The 19,568-nt window shown below is 43.6% G+C and overlaps 1 protein-coding gene across 7 annotated transcripts in view; it reads right to left on the reverse strand.

Moving 5' to 3' along the window:
* Positions 1–19,568, reverse strand: part of AKAP13 (A-kinase anchoring protein 13) — a 303,165-nt gene that overhangs the window by 14,289 nt on the left and 269,308 nt on the right. For all 7 annotated transcript variants that reach the window (XM_069766257.1, XM_069766253.1, XM_069766256.1 and 4 more), the window contains 11 exons: positions 17,498–17,558; positions 15,942–16,080; positions 15,594–15,706; positions 13,512–13,658; positions 10,767–11,017; positions 9,500–9,625; positions 8,595–8,712; positions 6,593–6,844; positions 5,786–5,862; positions 3,643–3,824; positions 3,481–3,563 (listed from right to left, as the gene is read on the reverse strand). In XM_069766257.1, the coding sequence (XP_069622358.1) occupies positions 3,481–3,563; positions 3,643–3,824; positions 5,786–5,862; positions 6,593–6,844; positions 8,595–8,712; positions 9,500–9,625; positions 10,767–11,017; positions 13,512–13,658; positions 15,594–15,706; positions 15,942–16,080; positions 17,498–17,558 (1,549 nt within the window). The remainder of the gene's footprint in view (positions 1–3,480; positions 3,564–3,642; positions 3,825–5,785; positions 5,863–6,592; positions 6,845–8,594; positions 8,713–9,499; positions 9,626–10,766; positions 11,018–13,511; positions 13,659–15,593; positions 15,707–15,941; positions 16,081–17,497; positions 17,559–19,568) is intronic.

Below are 19,568 nucleotides of genomic sequence, written 5' to 3' on the forward strand. Positions count from 1 at the left end.
ACTGGGCAGTATTGCTGATGAGGCATGTATCCCCCCACCGGAAGGTTAAATGTGGCGGTAGCCCGGGCAATATTGCTGATGAGGCATGTATCCCCCCACCGCAAGGTTAAATGTGGCGGTAGCCCGGGCAATATTGCTGATAAGGCATGTATCCCCCCACCGGAAGGTTAAATGTGACAGTAACCTGGGCAGTATTGCTGATGGGGCATGTATCCACCCACCGGAAGGTTAAATGTGACAGTAGACTGGGCAGTATTGCTGATGAGGCATGTATCCCCCCACCGGAAGGTTAAATGTGACGGTAGCCTGGGCAGTATTGCTGATGAGGCATGTATCCCCCCACCGGAAGGTTAAATGTGGCGGTAGCCCGGGCAATATTGCTGATGAGGCATGTATCCCCCCACCGGAAGGTTAAATGTGGCGGTAGCCCGGGCAATATTGCTGATGAGGCATGTATCCCCCCACCGGAAGGTTAAATGTGGCGGTAGCCCGAGCAATATTGCTGATGAGGCATGTATCTCCCCCCCCCAACCCCCCCCCATCCACCCACCGGAAGGTTAAATGTGACAGTAGCCTGGGCAGTATTGCGTATGACGCATGCATCCACCCACCGGAAGGTTAAATGTGGCGGTAGCCCGGGCAATATTGCTGATGAGGCATGTATCTCCCCCCCACCCACCCACCGGAAGGTGAAGGCTATGTGCACACGTTCAGGAATTCATGCAGAAAATTCCTGTGAAAAACCGGACATTTTCTGCATGAAATCCGGAAGAAAACCGCATGCGTTTTTTGCCGCGGTTTTGACGCGTTTTTGCGGCGGTTTTGACGCGTTTTTTCCGGACACTTCCCAATGCATTTTGCAGTGGGAAATCCACAAAAAAACCGCAAAAAGATAGAGCACGTCCGGATTTTGTGCCTGATGCGTTTTTTATGCGGAAAAAAACGCATCATGTGCACAAAACATGCGGAATTCATTCTAAATGATGGGATGCTTCTTGTATGCGTTTTTTTTGCGGTTTTATAGCGTTTTTATCGGGAAAAAACGCGAAAAAACCGGAACGTGTGAACACAGCCTAAATGTGACAGTAGCCTGGGCAGTATTGCGTATGACGCATGCATCCACCCACCGGAAGGTTAAATGTGACAGTAGCCTGGGCAGTATTGCTGATGGGGCATGTATCCCCCCACCGCAAGGTTAAATGTGGCGGTAGCCCGGGCAATATTGCTGATGAGGCATGTATCTCCCCCCCCCCCTTCCCACACCGGAAGGTTAAATGTGACAGTAGCCTGGGCAGTATTGCGTATGACGCATGCATCCACCCACCGGAAGGTTAAATGTGACAGTAGCCTGGGCAGTATTGCTGATGGGGCATGTATCCCCCCACCGCAAGGTTAAATGTGGCGGTAGCCCGGGCAATATTGCTGATGAGGCATGTATCCCCCCACCGGAAGGTTAAATGTGACAGTAACCTGGGCAGTATTGCTGATGGGGCATGTATCCACCCACCGGAAGGTTAAATGTGACAGTAGACTGGGCAGTATTGCTGATGGGGCATGTATCCCCCCACCGGAAGGTTAAATGTGGCGGTAGCCCGGGCAATATTGCTGATGAGGCATGTATCCCCCACCGGAAGGTTAAATGTGGCGGTAGCCCGGGCAATATTGCTGATGAGGCATGTATCCCCCCACCGGAAGGTTAAATGTGGCGGTAGCCCGGGCAATATTGCTGATGAGGCATGTATCCCCCCACCGGAAGGTTAAATGTGACAGTAGCCTGGGCAGTATTGCGTATGACGCATGCATCCACCCACCGGAAGGTTAAATGTGACAGTAGCCTGGGCAGTATTGCGTATGACGCATGCATCCACCCACCGGAAGGTTAAATGTGACAGTAGCCTGGGCAATATTGCTGATGGGGCATGTATCCCCCCACCGGAAGGTTAAATGTGGCGGTAGCCTGGGCAATATTGCTGATGAGGCATGTATCCTCCCACCGGAAGGTTAAATGTGGCGGTAGCCCGGGCAGTATTGCTGATGAGGCATGTATCCTCCCACCGGAAGGTAAAATGTGACGGTAGCCTGGGCAGTATTGCTGATGAGGCATGTATCCCCCCCCCCACAGGAAGGTTAAATGTGACAGTAGCCTGGGCAGTATTGCTGATACGGTCTGCTGCATGTCGCTGCTAGCAGCATGTGTACCCAAGAGCATTGTATAGGCACTACAAGGTGAACATCTATCATCTTGCCCTGTATGTGGACCATAACAAGCAGCAATTTGACTACAGCAATGGTTGATTATCTGCACAAGAATAAGGACGGACACAGCAGCCAGTTTGTTGCCATTAATAAGCAATTACAGCCCCATTTATTTTACCCAGAAAAATAGGAGACCAATTACAAACATGTGATTTTGCATAGAAAACAGCACTCCGTCGGCCTTACCCTGGGGCTACGTGCACATGGAGTCTTTAAGGTACCTTCACACTGAACAACTTAACTTGTTGTGTTTGACACGCAGCAGCGATCTGGATCCTGCTGTGACATCGTTGGTCGGAGCAGAAAGGCCAGAACTTTATTTCGTCGCTGGATCTCCCGCAGGCATCGCTGAATGGGCGCGTGTGACGCCGATTCAGCGATGTCTTCACTGGTAACCAGGGTAAACATCGGGTATTTACCCTGGTTACCAGTGTAAATATAAAAAAAACAAACACTACATACTTACATTCCAGTGTCTGTCGCGTCCCCCGGCGTTCTGCTTCCCTGCACTGTGTCAGCGCCGGCCGTAAAGCAGAGCACAGCAGTGACGTCACCGCTGTGCTTTACGGCCGGCGCTTACACAGTGCAGGGAAGCAGAACGCCGGGGGACGCGACAGACACCGGAATGTAAGTATGTAGTGTTTGTTTTTTTTTTTACATTTACACTGGTAACCAGGGTAAACATCGGGTTACTAAGCGCGGCCCTGCGCTTAGTAACCTGATGTTTACCCTGGTTACCCGGGGACTTCGGCATCGTTGGACAGCAACGCTGCAGCGATCGGCATAGTTGTCTAGATCGCTGCAGCGTCGCTAAATGTGACGGTACCTATAGGACACTGGTAGAACCGTGGAGCTTTCCACAACAAACGCTATAGGAAAATGCTGGCGGTCATTGTTCCACATTAAGTACACAGAGTGGGTGGCTTCACAATGAAGCTGCCTGAAGAATGAACAGGACAGTTCTTTTAACCGCTTCACAGTTTCTGAACCCTGACGCGGTTACAAGAAGTGACAAGGGACAGAACGTGTGCACAGCAACGTCATCTTTACATTACTGTAAAGCGGCATACGCACATGGCCAAAATCCCTAGTAGTGACAAATACGAAGAGTGTAGCCATAGTCAGCACCACAGGCTCATATTATGTGGTTGGAGAAAGTTAGAAAAAGTAGTGTAAAGTTTCCTGCGCACAGAAAAAAAGATAAAACATGAAGCAGAAACTGACCTTTTAATTCTTTGGCTTTAGCATCCCAGTTCCTTTTTTCTTCCTCAGATTCACTCTGAACACCTTCATCCTCATCTTTTTCCCTATGATTATAAAGCACGATAGTGAATGACTGGTAATACACAGAGCGGGGCTCTCTACAGCAGTGACATAGCAACCTACATGGTCTGCATTGTTTGCTTGATGGTTCCAATCCAGCTATTCCGCTCTTCTTTTGTACTCGCAAGTACTTCTACTAGTTCAGGGTCTTTTCCTACTGTGCTGATCAGAAAAAGTCCCTTCTCATCGTGTGCCACCTCTCGCACTATGAGATTCTTCAAAGAAATCACTGTAGATTTTTGCTCCTGAAGACATACAAAAAAGAAAAAGCTATCAAGACATCTGAACTTCGTGGTCCTCCATTATGATTGTATTGAGACACTACTGAAGACTTGACAAACACGGGCCTGAAAGTGGCCTGAAGACCAACATGGAACTGCAGACAGTGAGACAAAAACAACCCACATTTCTGGCTCTGTCCACGCCTAATGCCTGAATGTTCTTATATGGCTGCTATGTGCACTCATTTGTAACTTTTCAACCTTGGTAGCTCACTATCCAGTGTAAATGTTGGCAGCTTGACCAATTTTTCTTATTTTTTTTAAGTAAGAACAATGCTAAGAGTTGGGCAAGCTTAGATGCAACATTGTAATCTGTGTAATGTCTATCAAACCAAGTATAAAATAGTCTAAAAGTGTGGGTGGATTTTGTCAGACTGCAACTTTTGCAATTCATTGCTTATTAAAATGTACAGCTTTTCTTGAGATATCAACACTTTTCTTTTGTTTACAGCTCATTGCCTAGGAGACCGACCATCCAGCTATCTAGCTTGTAAGTACTGCATTGACGCAAGCCAGGATTAGGAGGTGGTAACGCAACCCGGCAAGAGCTTGTAAGCACTGCACTTGTCCTCCTGTCTAGCTGCAGCGGTCGGTCTCCATGGTACTAACATGTAAAAAAAAAACGAACAGCTAAAGATTTTAGCAAGAACTATCCAAAAATACCCATGTATGTAGATGTAAATAACCATATAATTATCAAAGTGGAGGACAAATCTGTATCTCTCTGCCACTAAAGTATGTACACTAAAACTGATGAACTAGAATCAGCCGTCACACACACACACATATATATATATTCTAAAATGGCCGCCGCGATCTCCATCTGCGCACGCGCGGCCTCCCGCGGCCATTTTCCTGAAGTCCCGGGAAGCAGAGCGCTTCATCTGCACACGCGCGGCCTCAGGAAGATGGCCGCGCCCACCGATAACAACAGGATTCACCCGGCTCTGCTGCTTACCGGGCTGCTGCATCACCATACCGGGGAAAGGGACCCCGCTTACTGCGCCTCCTCTGCCACCGCACCTCTGCCGCCACGGTAAGCCTGCATTGCCTGCACGGTAAGCCTGGGACCCCTCTCATGCCATACCTCTCACTGCACCTCCTGATCCCAGCACCTCCTGATCCCAGCACCTCCTGATCCCAGCATCACCCCACCTCTGCCGACACCTTGCCTCCTGTGACCCTGCTCTGCCACCGCCAGCCCTCAGGTAAGATACTGTAAATTCGGACAATAAGACGGACCCCCATCTTATAAAAAATCTTTTTTTCTGCAATTTTCACCCCAAATTTGGGGTGCGTCTTATGGTCCGGTGCGTCTTATAGTCCGAAAAATACAGTATATGATACAGCTTGCAGCTTGCATGTGTTCACATTGGGAGTGCTGGTTGGCTTTTTTTTCTCTGTTTAGTGTATGGATGTGGCTGCATCCAGACTGATCTTGCACTCCCCTCCCATTGACCTTGCAGGTGGTGGTAATCAACTCTACCTGCCCATAAATTGTAGGTTTAGCCCAGAGTGACATGTTTGTCCAAAGTTGTAGACTGGTGGCCCAAGAGTGGCATGTACAGTAGAGTAGGACCCATCAGAGGGAGATCACCTTGCCGTGGTTGATGGGCACACATGAATTGGCCAATTTATGCGCTAAGAATCTTCATTTTATCTATAACTAAGTTTTATTGAAAAAAAAATTTTGAAATTTTTTTTATGATAAAATATTTTTGAGACGTATGATTCATATCGAACATTTGTCTGTGTTTTCACATGGCCTAGATTCATGTACATGTGCTGCTGTGTTCTTTTATATCTATATGATACAGCTTGCATGTGTTCACATTGGGAGTGCTGGTTGGCTTTTCTCTCTCTCTATATATGTATATTTATTTATTTATTTATTTATTTTTCCCATCAATGCGAATGATACTCACCAATGATGCAAAGACATATTTCTGGTCCTTTTCTTGGAGGAAGACTAAGACATCAGACAGCAGAACAGCCAGAGCCTCTGTGAAACATGGCACAAAAAAAGAAGGTTTACTGTAGAATCATACACACCTACGGTAACCTTCCTGCCCCTGCAGCATTGCCAGTCCTGCAATCATCTGCTTTGCCTAACCTTGTGGACGGAGCCATGAATAGCCCTACTGTGCTATAGTCACACTTGGCTAATTTATCTTCCTAACACATTCTGCATTAGATAAATGTTCCAATTTGCAGCAACAAGGAGACTAGTACTGTACAATGTCCTACAACTGGTGACTTAACTGGAAAGGATGATTGTTTTCAGCAATATGCTTCGTGGACAGTAAAAATAGCCTGAAATTATGAGTTTTTCCTCCCTCCCTGTCTAAGCTGATGGAGACAATTCATAGCCAAGAAAACCAAGTTACCAAGCCTTGTAAAGTTGGTGTTGATGGAACAGGGAAAACAAAATGCTCCTCCAGCAGGGTGGAGACTGGGAGAACTGGTTGTTCTTGGCAGAATACAGCTCGTGGGCGAGAATGACTAACTCACAACTTAACTGTACAGATGTCACTGTATATAAGAGCTGGGCCTCTGAACTGGACAGTCCTCCAAAGCACCACACGGGAATTCTAGCATTTCAGCAGTCTGACAATTACAAGGAGAATTGACTTGCTAATCCTGTAGCCACATGCAGAGATAACACAATGTATCATTACATATCAGTCTGTAATAGACAGTTACTTTACTCAATTCATTGTAAAATGTTTTACCTTTTGATCTACTAGTTTGGTTGGACCTCAGGAACACAGGACCATCACGAACAAACTTCCTTCTCTTAAGATCCTCCTTGGCAAACATCTGTCCGCTCTTCATCCGCTGTATAGACTTGCTGTCTGTCTTACTATAGATCTCATGGAGACGCTTCTTCATCTCATAATTTTTTACTTTATTGTTCACTTCATTTAGAACTTCCTTTACCAAGCTCAGGCCGCAGGTGACAGACTGATGTTCCACCTCATTTTCTAAAATATCACAGGTAGACAAAAAAAACATTTGGGAGGTGGTCTAGACCCTTTGAATAGCTTACTACTTACAATGCTAGAAAATGAATAACACTCATTAGGGATTCCCCTGCTAATACAATAAGCCTGCTTCCGCTGTCCACCACTAGTCTCTGCATCTTGGCCTCCAGTCATGATGTTATGTCATGGACACATTACTGCTGGAGCCAATCAGCTCCTGCTATGGACACCACTGATGTCACCACCGCAGTCAACGATTTGCAGCAGTGGTCACACGTCTGTGCAGAAACATCACTGCTTAATGTCACTATACAGAAACCAGTGGGGACCTGGAAATTTGACAAAAGCAATGGGATAAGTTTCCCATCAAAAACTGCTTACATAAAATGATTGGCTGCAGCAGTCTTGTGCCCTGTAGTTGGGACATCACCGCTGCAGCCTGTCTATAAAGACCAGGAGCAGAGATGGAGAGGCATTAAAAAAAAAATAAGTAACTTGACACAAGCAAGCTGATAGGTATTAGGTAGCTACAAAGTATAACTGGAAATCCCTTTTAAGCTATTGTCAAAGACATAACGCATATTACCTGAATAAAGAAGGGGCCGTGATAATCTAGTGATGTTCTAAATTTCCTACAGTAACTACTGTACGAACGTACAAGTAATGGTTTATCCTCGTGACACACATACTGTTTCTTGTAGCCTAAAACTAGAGGGACTGTAGTTTGATTTCATTTTATTTTTCAGCTTTATGTAGGAGAAACAATATAATATCTGGGAGGACTAGTTTTCTATACTTCCAATGTATGAGTTAAGTTCAATCAATAAAATTTGCCTTTAACAGTAGTGATGAGCACAAGTGCTTGTTACTTGACTTTGCCTAGGGTGCTCGCGTATGCTCCGAGTATTGCGGGTACTTGAATGACACGTTCGAGGCCCCGCGTCCACATGTTTTGCGTCTGTTAGCCACAAATCATGCAAGTGTTTGTCAGGCAATCTCAGCATGTTTTGTGGCTCTAATAGCTGCAAAATATGGGGCCTAGGAGACTCGAATTTCTCACTCGTGCACCCGTGATAATCTGGTAACGATCACGTGGGCTGATCACTTTACCTGTATTCTTGTAATCTCCCACCTAGATTGTAACCATATGGGCACACTACTAATGGATGTTTCTACAGCTCCATTAAAGTGAATGCATATCATGGCCACAGCAAATAATCCATATAAAAAAAAAAAGGACAGCAAAAGTAACAAAGGCGAAAGTCTGGAATATTTGCCATCCAGCAGTGACAAAAGTCTGCTTGCACTCCAATTAAGTCTGAGAAATGCTGATGTTAGTGAGTGATGGATTTATGGGGTTGTTCCCTTTCAGATAATCTTCATCACCAGGTGCTATTCGGTACAGAAAACGAGCCATACTTATTCTCGAGTCCACGACTTCACTGCTCTCGGTGTCCGGCATCGGCACTCAGTGAGCTCAGCAGCTTTGCCAGTATAAATGCTGAAGCTCACCGATTGCCTGCAGTGCTGTCAACATGGCGTCAGTGGTGCAGCCAGTTCCAGAACACGGGAGCAGCAGAGGAGGATCTCCGGAGCAGTGAGTGCAGCAGTGTCTTTTTATATCAAACAGCGCCCAGGGACGAAGCTTAACTGAAAGAGGACAATCCTTTTAAGGCTGACAGAACTTCTCAGTGAAATGACCATGTAGTGATTATATCACTGCAATCAAATGCATGAATGATGACCTTACCATCTGTATAGTGAAGTATTCTCTCCAAAATAATTGGATACTTGGTAATCCTCTGTGTAACCAATAACAGGCATTCTGGAATCCCCATTCGCCTCACTAGGGGACTGCTACTTTTTTTCTGGAACAGACACAAACATTTAGAGTGACCCAGGAATATTGGATAACAAGCTGCACGTTAAAGGGAACCTGTCACTGCAAATAACTATTTACCTATAGGGACAATGGTGATCTGCAGGTAAATAGCATTTAAATCACACGAGGATGGTTAACTGAAAGTGCGGCTGCAGGGAGAAAATGAGGTTATATTCTTCCAGTCTTCAGGGAGCTGTTACAGTTACTGCAAAATAGAGTGTGTGATGTAACCTCTCCCCCTGAACCTATACTGACGATCAGCTCTGCAGGCATATACTGTTGAGTAGGCTGTCACTTAGGGGGCAAGGGATTAAAGCGTGCTCACTGCATAATGAGCGGTCAATGTTACCAGTCCCCTCCAGCGGCCCATAGCCTGGAAGCTGGTGGCTGCAGGGGGAAAAATATAACTTCATTTTCTCTCTGTAGACTGGAAGCTGGTGGCTGCAGGGGGAAAATATAACTTTATTTTCTCTCTGTAGACTGGAAGCTAGCTGCTGCAGGGAGAATATAACGTAATTTTCTCTCTGTAGAAAGGAAACTAGCGGCTGCAGTGAGAATATAACCTCATTTTCTCTCTGGAGACAGGAAGCTAGCGGCTGCAGGGAGAATATAACTTCATTTTCTCCCTGTGGCTGCTCTTGCACTTGCACTGTCTAACTTGATTTAATCCCTATTTACATGCAGATTAGCACCATATATGTAGGTAAATAGTGATTTATTCTAAGGAGATTGGTTCCCCTTTAAACTGTTAAAATAGAATATATTTTCTATACCTTTACAAAAGCCTGAAACCTTTTGTCTTTAGATAGTAGATCCTTAAAATAGTCCAACGCTTCCTTGTGGTGGCCACAGAATTTACCATAAGTTTTAATCATGCGCTCTGCATTTTCTCCGGAAAACTGAAAAGAGACATCAGAAAATATAGAAAGACGATAAAAATTAAAAATGTTAGGTCTTCCACTATTAAATAAATAAAACTAAATTACAATATGAATGTAGTCTAAGAGGTAACTTTTTTCCTTGTGGAGAGAGACATTCCAGGCCTGGCATGCCAATGTGAGGAGGCTTATAGGCCATGCATGCTCCTCTGGGAAATTATTTGCATATATAAATGGTGAGTACGAAAACTTTCGAGTAAACTTTATGCTTGAATTTCTCACCATTTCAAAAACATTTGTCTACAGTAATTGAATGAGAACATTCTAGATTATACTTAGAGGATGTGGACCACTACAGACCCAGTCTAGGCTCGGCTTTCGGAGTTAAAGGGTAATTCCTCCTACCCAAACAAAAACGTTGGCCCCCATCCCAGAGGCTGATATTCACATGCCAGGGCAAATTGCAGAAGCCTTGAAACATAATTTACAACTCTGTACATATTGAGTCTCTGCATAAACAATGTATTTGTCAAAAGTTTAAAAACCGATGAAATGCTTCTTATGGTGCTGCAGGAACAATAGAAACTAAAGGATCTATAACACTTAAGCAGCAGAGTTTTTGAAAACACAGTCTCTAAACTTCTAGCAATGAAAGTATACACAGAATAGTAAATTTCAATAAATAAGTATAAAATGAATATTAACAGCTAATTTATACATATTTAAAGGCAATGGCGTTATCTGGAAAACCTTAACTAGGTAATATCCTAAGTGACAGGTACTAATAGAAGGGGTACCACATATTAAGTGTCAATATTTTCTGGGAGAATTAAGAATTTACATTCATTACAGAAGATGGTTGTAACCAGTCCCGGGTTCTGGAAGATGTAAAGCCCTGGGTTCATATTTATAGGCATTACCATTGGCTACCAGTCAGCCCAGTATTAAGCCTTTTACATTGGTCATTGCAGATCAAGTATTACTGGTTATAACAAAAAATGACACACAGGGCTACACAACACATAAAAGCACAGTGTTCATTACATCCCCAAGGGAATACTGAGCATTATACAGCACTCATACCCAAGAATATAACGAGCTTCCGTACGTTTAGGAGTTAATGAAGCCTTCACATGCACAAAGTACAACATGAACACGTTACCTGGTGTGTGCAAATATCTCCAATCCTCCTGATGACATAATTCTTCTCACTTTTCGCAACAATCGATTCCTTTTTCCTATCCAGCATTCGCTGGAAGAACTGAGAGTGGATATTCAGCAGCTCGTCCATGCATGGAAAGATCTTCTCGATGACCTGCTGCTCATACTGTAGCTCGGACAACATTCCCTGGCAGTAGATGTCACTCATGATCTTCAGTCTGAGGAAATGGTGCATTTCAGTCTGCATTAGCTCTGTGAATAAAGATCAGACCATTACCGGCACGTAAGGAAGTTCTCATTCACACCGCTTACACACACAGGGAACAACATGGTATGAAGAGACAAGCCATTGGAGAGACGAGATTTAAAAAAAATGTGAAAGAACTTTAGGCAAATAACATCTTGAGGGCCTTGTAGTATAGGAGAGATTAAAGCAAATCTGCTTACAGATGACTGACATAATGCTGCTAAAATAGACATTATGGTATGTAACAATGGGAGTACAGTCTCCATAAAAAGTCACTTAAGACATTACATGACTCTGCTACAAAGACAAAATATCCCTACCGCCTATAGAAAGGTCTACTTACAAAATTCAAATGTAGAGAGCATTGTAAGAATAATACCAAGATACTAAGGTAATATAGAATGCAATTAACAAATAACATAATGCAATAATAAATTCCTAAATACCCTTAATTAGCAAAACATGATAGTTTGGTCAAGTGAGGTATTCACAATAATACACTGAAATGGTCACCATCTTATTACATGGATAAAAACCTGTTGTAGAATATATGGACAAGAGCATATGAGCATATGCTCTTCTAGTTCTTCAGATCCAGTATTGGAAATAGCAGGTATGCTGAGGTAAGGAGAGGCTGCCATCACTGCTGTCAGTCCTGTCTATCAGATACTGGAGATACCAGGGGTGCTGAAGTAAGAAGAGGCTGCTTACACTACTGTCCACCTTGTCTTTCTGATCTAATTCTGAAGCTACCCGGGGTGCTGATGTAACTAGAGGCTGTTCACACTGCTGTCCATCTTGTCTATCTGAGCTAATACTGAAGATACCAGGAAAACTGAAGTAAGAAAAGGCTGCTCACACTGCTGTCCACCCTGTCATTCTGATCTAATACTGGAGATACCAGGAGTGCTGAGGTAAGAAGAGGCTGCTCACACTGCTGTCCACCTTGTCATTCTGATCTTATACTGGAGATACCAGGGGTGCTGAAGTAAGAGGCTGCTTACACTGCTGTCCACCTTATCTTTCTGATCTAATTCTGAAGCTACCAGGGGAGCTGATGTAACTAGAGGCTGTTCACACTGCTGTCCATCTTGTCTATCTGAGCTAATACTGAATATACCAGGAGTGCTGAGGTAAGAAGAGGCTGCTCACACTGCTGTCCACCTTGTCATTCTGATCTTATACTGGAGATACCAGGGGTGCTGAAGTAAGAGGAGGCTGCTTACACTGCTGTCCACCTTATCTTTCTGATCTAATTCTGAAGCTACCGGGGGTGCTGATGTAACTAGAGGCTGTTCACACTGCTGTCCATCTTGTCTATCTGAGCTAATACTGAAGATACCAGAAGTGCTGAGGTAAGAAGAGGCTGCTCACACTGCTGTCCACCCTGTCATTCTGATCGAATACTGGAGATACCAGGAGTGCTGAGGTAAGTAGAGGCTGCTCACACTGCTGTCCACCCTGTCATTTGATCTAATACTGAGATACCACGAGTGCTGAGGTAAGAAGAGGCTGCTCACACTGTTGTCCAACCTGTCATTCTGATCTAATACTGGAGATACCAGGAGTGCTGAGGTAAGAAGAGGCTGCTCACACTGTTGTCCACCCTGTCATTCTGATCTAATACTGGAGATACAAGGAGTGCTGAGGCAAGAAGAGGCTGCTCACACTGCTGTCCACCATGTTGGTCTGATAGAATATTGGATATACCAGGAGTGCTGATGTAAGAAGAGGCTGCTCACACTGCTGTCCACCATGTTGGTCTGATCTAATACTGGAGATACCAGGAATACTGAAGAAAAGTTTGCTCAGACTGTTTTCACCCTGCCATTCTGATCTAATACTAGAGATACCAGGAGTGATGAGATAAGAAGAGGCTGCCCACCTTGTCTGTCTGATCTGATACTGAAAATAACAGGGTTGATGAGGTAAAAAGAGGCTGCTCACACTATCTTTCTGACTACTGAGCAGCTGCTGTGACAGACAGCACATGGGATAAGTAGTCTCTAGGTTACAGGAGTGCTGCTTCTTACTCTATACATGCTCACAGACACCTGTCCTATTAATATTCTAGGACGTTTCTGTCAGTATAACAAGATCATGATCATTTTAACAAAGTATTAACCTCCCCAGACAAATTAAATTAATTACAGGAATTTATTATAACTATATTTTATTTTTTCTCTGTTCTGGGAAAACCCATTTAAAGCATTTGCTGTAATCCCCTCCTCCCCCTTACAGAGGTCTGTCCACGTTCTATAGACAGAACCAAAAATACTGATCTCCACAATTGTTTTTTTTTTTTAATAGAATATCAATAACCCTTCTGAAGTAACACAAGGCAATCTTGAGGATGAAGTCACACATGCCGTTTTGAAGATTTTATATTTTTTCACAAGAGGTTATTTGTTCCCACAAGGCAGTACATGACTATACTGCACCTATATAGTAACTGTGCACTGCACATGAACACAAATAACAAAATCTATTACTTCTCACCATAAATAACATCCTGACGTTTAACAACTTCTTTCATTTGTTGCATAAGAAACACGCCGTCCACTGCTTCACTCCAAGAGGCTTTCTCCAGTTGTCTTGAATCTATCTCAAACTCTCCTAAGAGCTGCCCCTCGTACAGATCAGTACCTAGGGGCAAAGATATTGTCCACTATTATGTTATAACTCCAAAGGAAATTATTCACAACAGCAGAAGGAAAAAGGAGAATCTGTCCATCTATTTACAGGGCTAGTCCCACAATCACATTATTGTTCTCAATGCACAGTAAATGTATATTTTATTTATCATATAGACTAAGGCCAATGTAATGTTTCTTGTGCCTTTATGTCTTTCTTCATCTTTACCGCCCTATTTGTGCATCTAGCTTCACATAGCTGTATTGGCGGGTCTATTACACTGCTAAAATTATATTTCCCAGCAGTACCCTGCTTCTAATTAGTGTTGCAGAACCATCCCTCTCTCTCGTGTGTGCCATGACTAGCCTCACCACTCTGAGATGATCACTCACATGCATCACCACAGATATTTGGAACATCATTGAGTGAATGGAAGTGTAGAATTCACTATTTTTCTATGCACTCTAAGCTCCTGTACGCACTCGGCCATCCTGGTTTTATCTGCTGCTATCTATGTTTATCTGCTGCCTGTGTGTTTTTACATCACTGCTCGGCTTGCCGGTTTTCACAAAGGAACTTGTAATAACTAGGGTTCAACAAAGTTAAGCTGTATTTGATACCATCAGCAGAGACATGATGAGAGCATTATACTGCCTCTGTACAAATCCCTAGTTAGACCACACATGGAGTACTGTGTCCAGTTTTGGGCACCGGTGCTCAGGAAGGATATAATGGAACTAGAGAGAGTACAAAGGAGGGCAACAAAATTAATAAAGGGGATGGGAGAACTACAATACCCAGATAGATTAGCGAAATTAGGATTATTTAGTCTAGAAAAAAAGACGACTGAGAGGCGATCTAATAACCATGTATAAGTATATAAGGGGACAATACAAATATCTCGCTGAGGATCTGTTTATACCAAGGAAGGTGACGGGCACAAGGGGGCATTCTTTGCGTCTGGAGGAGAGAAGGTTTTTCCACCAACATAGAAGAGGATTCTTTACTGTTAGGGCAGTGAGAATCTGGAATTGCTTGCCTGAGGAGGTGGTGATGGCGAACTCAGTCGAAGGGTTCAAGAGAGGCCTGGATGTCTTCCTGGAGCAGAACAATATTGTATCATACAATTATTAGGTTCTGTAGAAGGACGTAGATCTGGGGATTTATTATGATGGAATATAGGCTGAACTGGATGGACAAATGTATTTTTTCGGCCTTACTAACTATGTTACTATGTTACCTGAGAGATGTAAAACTGCAAATGCCACTCTGTTGATGCATGTAGCAGAAGATAGTTCTCAATCAAGCGGCATTTGCAGTTTCACATCACTCGGCTGTCTTGCTGAAGGCATCAAACACAGATCTGTTCTTCTGGGCCTAGTTATTAGAATCTCCATTGTGGATGAGTGTAGGAAACAGAGTATTTATGTAAAAAATACATTAGCAGCTATATTAATGTACATGGCAGAAGATAAAATCAGGCAGACAGACTGCTGTACAAGACCATACAGTGCAGAGAATAGAGCATATTGCGGCACATGTGACGGTAGAGCAGAACTATGCAGGCAGTAAGCCGGTTGAGAGAGTTTGCACCCTGTATAATCGACTAGGATCAGTGGAGCTAAAGCAAGACAGATCCAATGGGAATTGGATGGTATAAAGAGCCTGGAGGGGTATGCTTTAGGGGTCAGTATGTGCAAAAAAGTACATTTAAAAATATGAGTTCTATTGGCACAAATGTACACGTCGTCAGTCATAAAAATCCTACTGATACTTTAGGAATAACCCCTCTAAATGTACAGCAGGAGGTTAAAATGAATGGAAAATCTGCAGGCTTACAATTAGTAAACCTAGAATCATATGCTTGTAATTTGCTAGAACATAAAGAAACATTTACCTAAAATTTAAGACCGATTGTACTGTTAATTTACAACACAAGTCTATTACCTTCATCGCTCAGAGATTCCGTGGACTCATTAACCTTACAGGCTTTGTGCAAAGAGTCCGTCGATTGCGACAACGTTCTGAAGCTGCCCAGAAGATTGTCATCACGTCCCAGCCTGCAAAAGGAGGATTACAAAGACTTTCAGTGTAAACGGTCATGGCACATGGAGTGGCCACATATGGCTTGAGTTTTCCTTCATGGGTTCTTCTATATAAAGAAATGCTCCTTATATCTGTTATGAAATAATGTTTTAAAGAATTTACTCTAATGATAACAGAAAAAAAAACTTCTAATAGTCATTGTGGCTTTTCCTTGGATTGGATTTAAGAAGCAAAATATAAACTTCATACCCTGAAATGTTTTGTGTAGAGATACTTTTGGATATAGATAACGTCGTCTGCGGTCTTCTGGCATTGAAGCCAAGCGTCATCAAGGACTTTTCATCTACTGCCACAATTGCTGAGCGAGGCCGCTCCTTTGGTAGGGAGCCTAAGAAATATTAATTTGTTTGCTATTCAATTACTCAAATGTATTAATCAGGTCACCACAGTTTTTGGCACAAATTGCACAACTTTTAAAGGAGCAGTGAATGAGCAACATATTTACAGCTTTTCTTAAAACCGACAATAAGAAATTTTGGACTGGTCTTAGATGCTCAAAGCACGAACAAAAAGGTTTCCAAGGCATAAAAGTGACACAAGAGGAAGCAATCTTATACAACCAATGTAGATAGCAACATTTACTTTTAAGGAACTGGTCTGGAATTAGAAAGTTAAAAGTAGATTAGGGCAAAGTCAGAAAATCAAATCTTCACATCGTAAAAGAGTATGAAGATTTATGCAAAAAAATGCACTATTTTCAAGGTTAATAAAGCTATATATAAAAGCTGTTGCCCACGCTCCGTCCAAAATAAGTGGGTTGTGTGGGCTCCTGTCACGCAATACTCGGCAGCGCCTGCTACACAGTAAATAGAGCAAAGCTGTGCACCCAGAGGTTGCTGGGGCGAATAACAGCTGATTGTTTGGGGTAACGATTGTCAGACGCCCTCCGATCCTATGAATAGATCAATATTTTGTGCTCAGAGATGCCCCTCAAGGGACATCTGATACATGCTGTCTGATCCATGGGCAGCATGTGCCAGACACCGACTGTATGATTTATGCCATATATGTTTATCTCTAACATAATGTGGAGTTTCATAGAATACCATACTGTAAAATCTGCTGGGGATCGAGCCACACAGAAGACTCATCGGATCCCCGGCAGCTTCTCCCCACCCTCTGCCCTGGATTGTCAGGTCCCTCCCATTACAGACACTCAGGAAAAGACCTGTCAGTCATTAGCAGCGGGCACGGAGAAGCCACTGGGCACCCGCCTGCCCGATGAGTCTCTTGTACAGCTCAGTCCCCAGCGGCCTTTAAAATATGGCTCTCTCTGAAACCTTGCTTTGTTTTGGAATTAACCATACCCGGCTGGGATCATACAGCAGTGTCTGATAGGTGCCGCCCGTGGAGCAGGCAACATGTATCACTGTCAGCTTCCATTTAATCTATGACCAATATTCCAGCTTTTTGTAGTTCAATTAACACCAAAAACTGGTGTTAATTTCTTAATAAATGTGGATCATCAGTCTTGTCTATGGACTGTGTCTGGTACCGCAGCCAAGTTTCCTTTACCTAAATGGCTCTGATCTGCTCTGCAGACAAGAAGGGCACAGTTTTTCAGCAAACTTTTTTTTTTTTAAATCCTAAGAAACCAAAACTCACATTTTCCAGTACATTGAGCTTATATTAAAGCACATGGAACATAATAGCAGTTTTCTGAATACAAATATATACACATGAACAAAAATTAATCACGCCCTTGCTAAGTTACAAGGACATTTATATGTTTAGGCACTGCTCACCTTTATTTCTCATGACTACGGTCTGAGTGACTGCACCCTGTGATTGTAAAACCTTTTCTTCCTGTAAGGAAAGACATTTTCTGTTAGTAATAATACTATGACGGCCGTATACATCCTCCGTACGATTCACAGGAGAAGGAGTCAACCCTTCAGTTTAATTAATAGGATGGATAATATGTGGCTATGAAGACAATGGATATATATTTTTGTTCTCATCATGTAGCGGAGAAGCCATGTACAATAAATACCAGGGTCTTTGTAAAGTATTACCTCCAACTTTGAAGCATGATCAATAGAACACCTTTAAGACATGTTTGTCAAATGTCATTTATATCTCGGTTCTGCCTTGATAATTCACTTCCGGAAGCTTTTTTTGTGATACAGGTTTCTTTTCCTGCTCTCAATTATATTTTGGCTTTTTTTCTCAGCTACAATACCAGGGTCAGTCCATGGATACAACTGGCATTGTTTCTGGATACTGCAGCCTATTGTACTAATTACAGACAAATCCTGAAACCACTCAATCCAATCTAAACTGATGTATAGGTGATGGCAATAACTGTGTGATTAGGGCCTTGGTATCACCACCGTCACTCAGGTAGTTACAGTCTGATCTGGGCCTTGGTATAACATCACCATCACTCAGGTAGTTACAGTCTGATCTGGGCCTTGGTATCACCACCGTCACTCAGGTAGTTACAGTCTGATCTGGGCCTTGGTATCACCACCGTCACTCAGCTAGTTACAGACTGATCTGGGCCTTGGTATCACCTCTATCACTCAGGTAGTTACAGTCTGATCTGGGCCTTGGTATCACATCACCATCAATCAGGTAGTTACAGTCTGATCTGGGCCTTGGTATCACATCACCATCACTCAGGTAGTTACAGTCTGATCTGGGCCTTGGTATCACATCACCATCACTTAGGTAGTTACAGTCTGATCTGGGCCTTGGTATCACCACCATCACTCAGGTAGTTACAGTCTGATCTGGGCCTTGGTATCACATCACCATCAATCAGGTAGTTACAGTCTGATCTGGGCCTTGGTATCACATCACCATCACTCAGGTAGTTACAGTCTGATCTGGGCCTTGGTATCATAACCATCACTCAGGTAGTTACAGTCTGATCTGGGCCTTGGTATACATAGTTACATAGTTATTAAGGTTGAAGGAAGACGTTAAGTCCATCTAGTTCCACCCATAGCCTAACCTAACATGCCCTAACATGTTGATCCAGAGGAAGACAAAAAAAAAACCCATGTGGCAAAGAGTAAGCTCCACCTTGGGGAAAAAAAATCCTTCCCGACTCCACATACAGCAATCAGACTGGTTCCCTGGATCAACGCCCTATCAAGGAATCTACTATATATACCGTGTAACATTATACTTTTCCAGAAAGGTATCCAGTCCCCTCTTAAATTTAAGTAATGAATCACTCATTACAACATCATATGGCAGAGAGCTCCATAGTCTCACTGCTCTTACAGTAAAGAATCCGCGTCTGTTATTATGCTTAAACCTTTTTTCCTCCAGACGTAGAGGATGCCCCCTTGTCCCGGTTTCAGGTCTATGATTAAAAAGATCATCAGAAAGGTCTTTATACTTTCCCCTCATATATTTATACATTAACCCCTTCACGACATGCGCCGTACTAGTACTGTGCATGCCGTGAATCCCCCTTTGATGTGGGCTCCGGCGGTGAGCCCACATCAAAGTCGCGACATGTCAGCTGTTTTGTACAGCTGACATGTGCGCGCAATAGCGGCGGGTGAAATCGCTATTCACCCGCCGCTATTAACCTGTTAAATGCCGCTGTCAAACACAGAAAGCGGCATTTAACTACCGCATCCGGCCGGGTGCCGGATATGACGTCATCGCCGACACCGGTCACATGATCGGGGGTCGGCGATGCATCAGGAAGGTAACCATAGAGGTCCTTGAGACCTCTATGGTTACTGATGCAGGTCTGCTGTGAGCGCCCCCCTGTGGTCGGCGCTCACAGCACACCTGCATTTCTGCTACATAGATCATCAGATCGCTGCTATGTAGCAGAGCCGATCAGGCTAT

Source organism: Ranitomeya imitator, chromosome 4 (assembly GCF_032444005.1).
Source record: "Ranitomeya imitator isolate aRanImi1 chromosome 4, aRanImi1.pri, whole genome shotgun sequence".
Taxonomy (NCBI): Eukaryota; Metazoa; Chordata; class Amphibia; order Anura; family Dendrobatidae; genus Ranitomeya; species Ranitomeya imitator.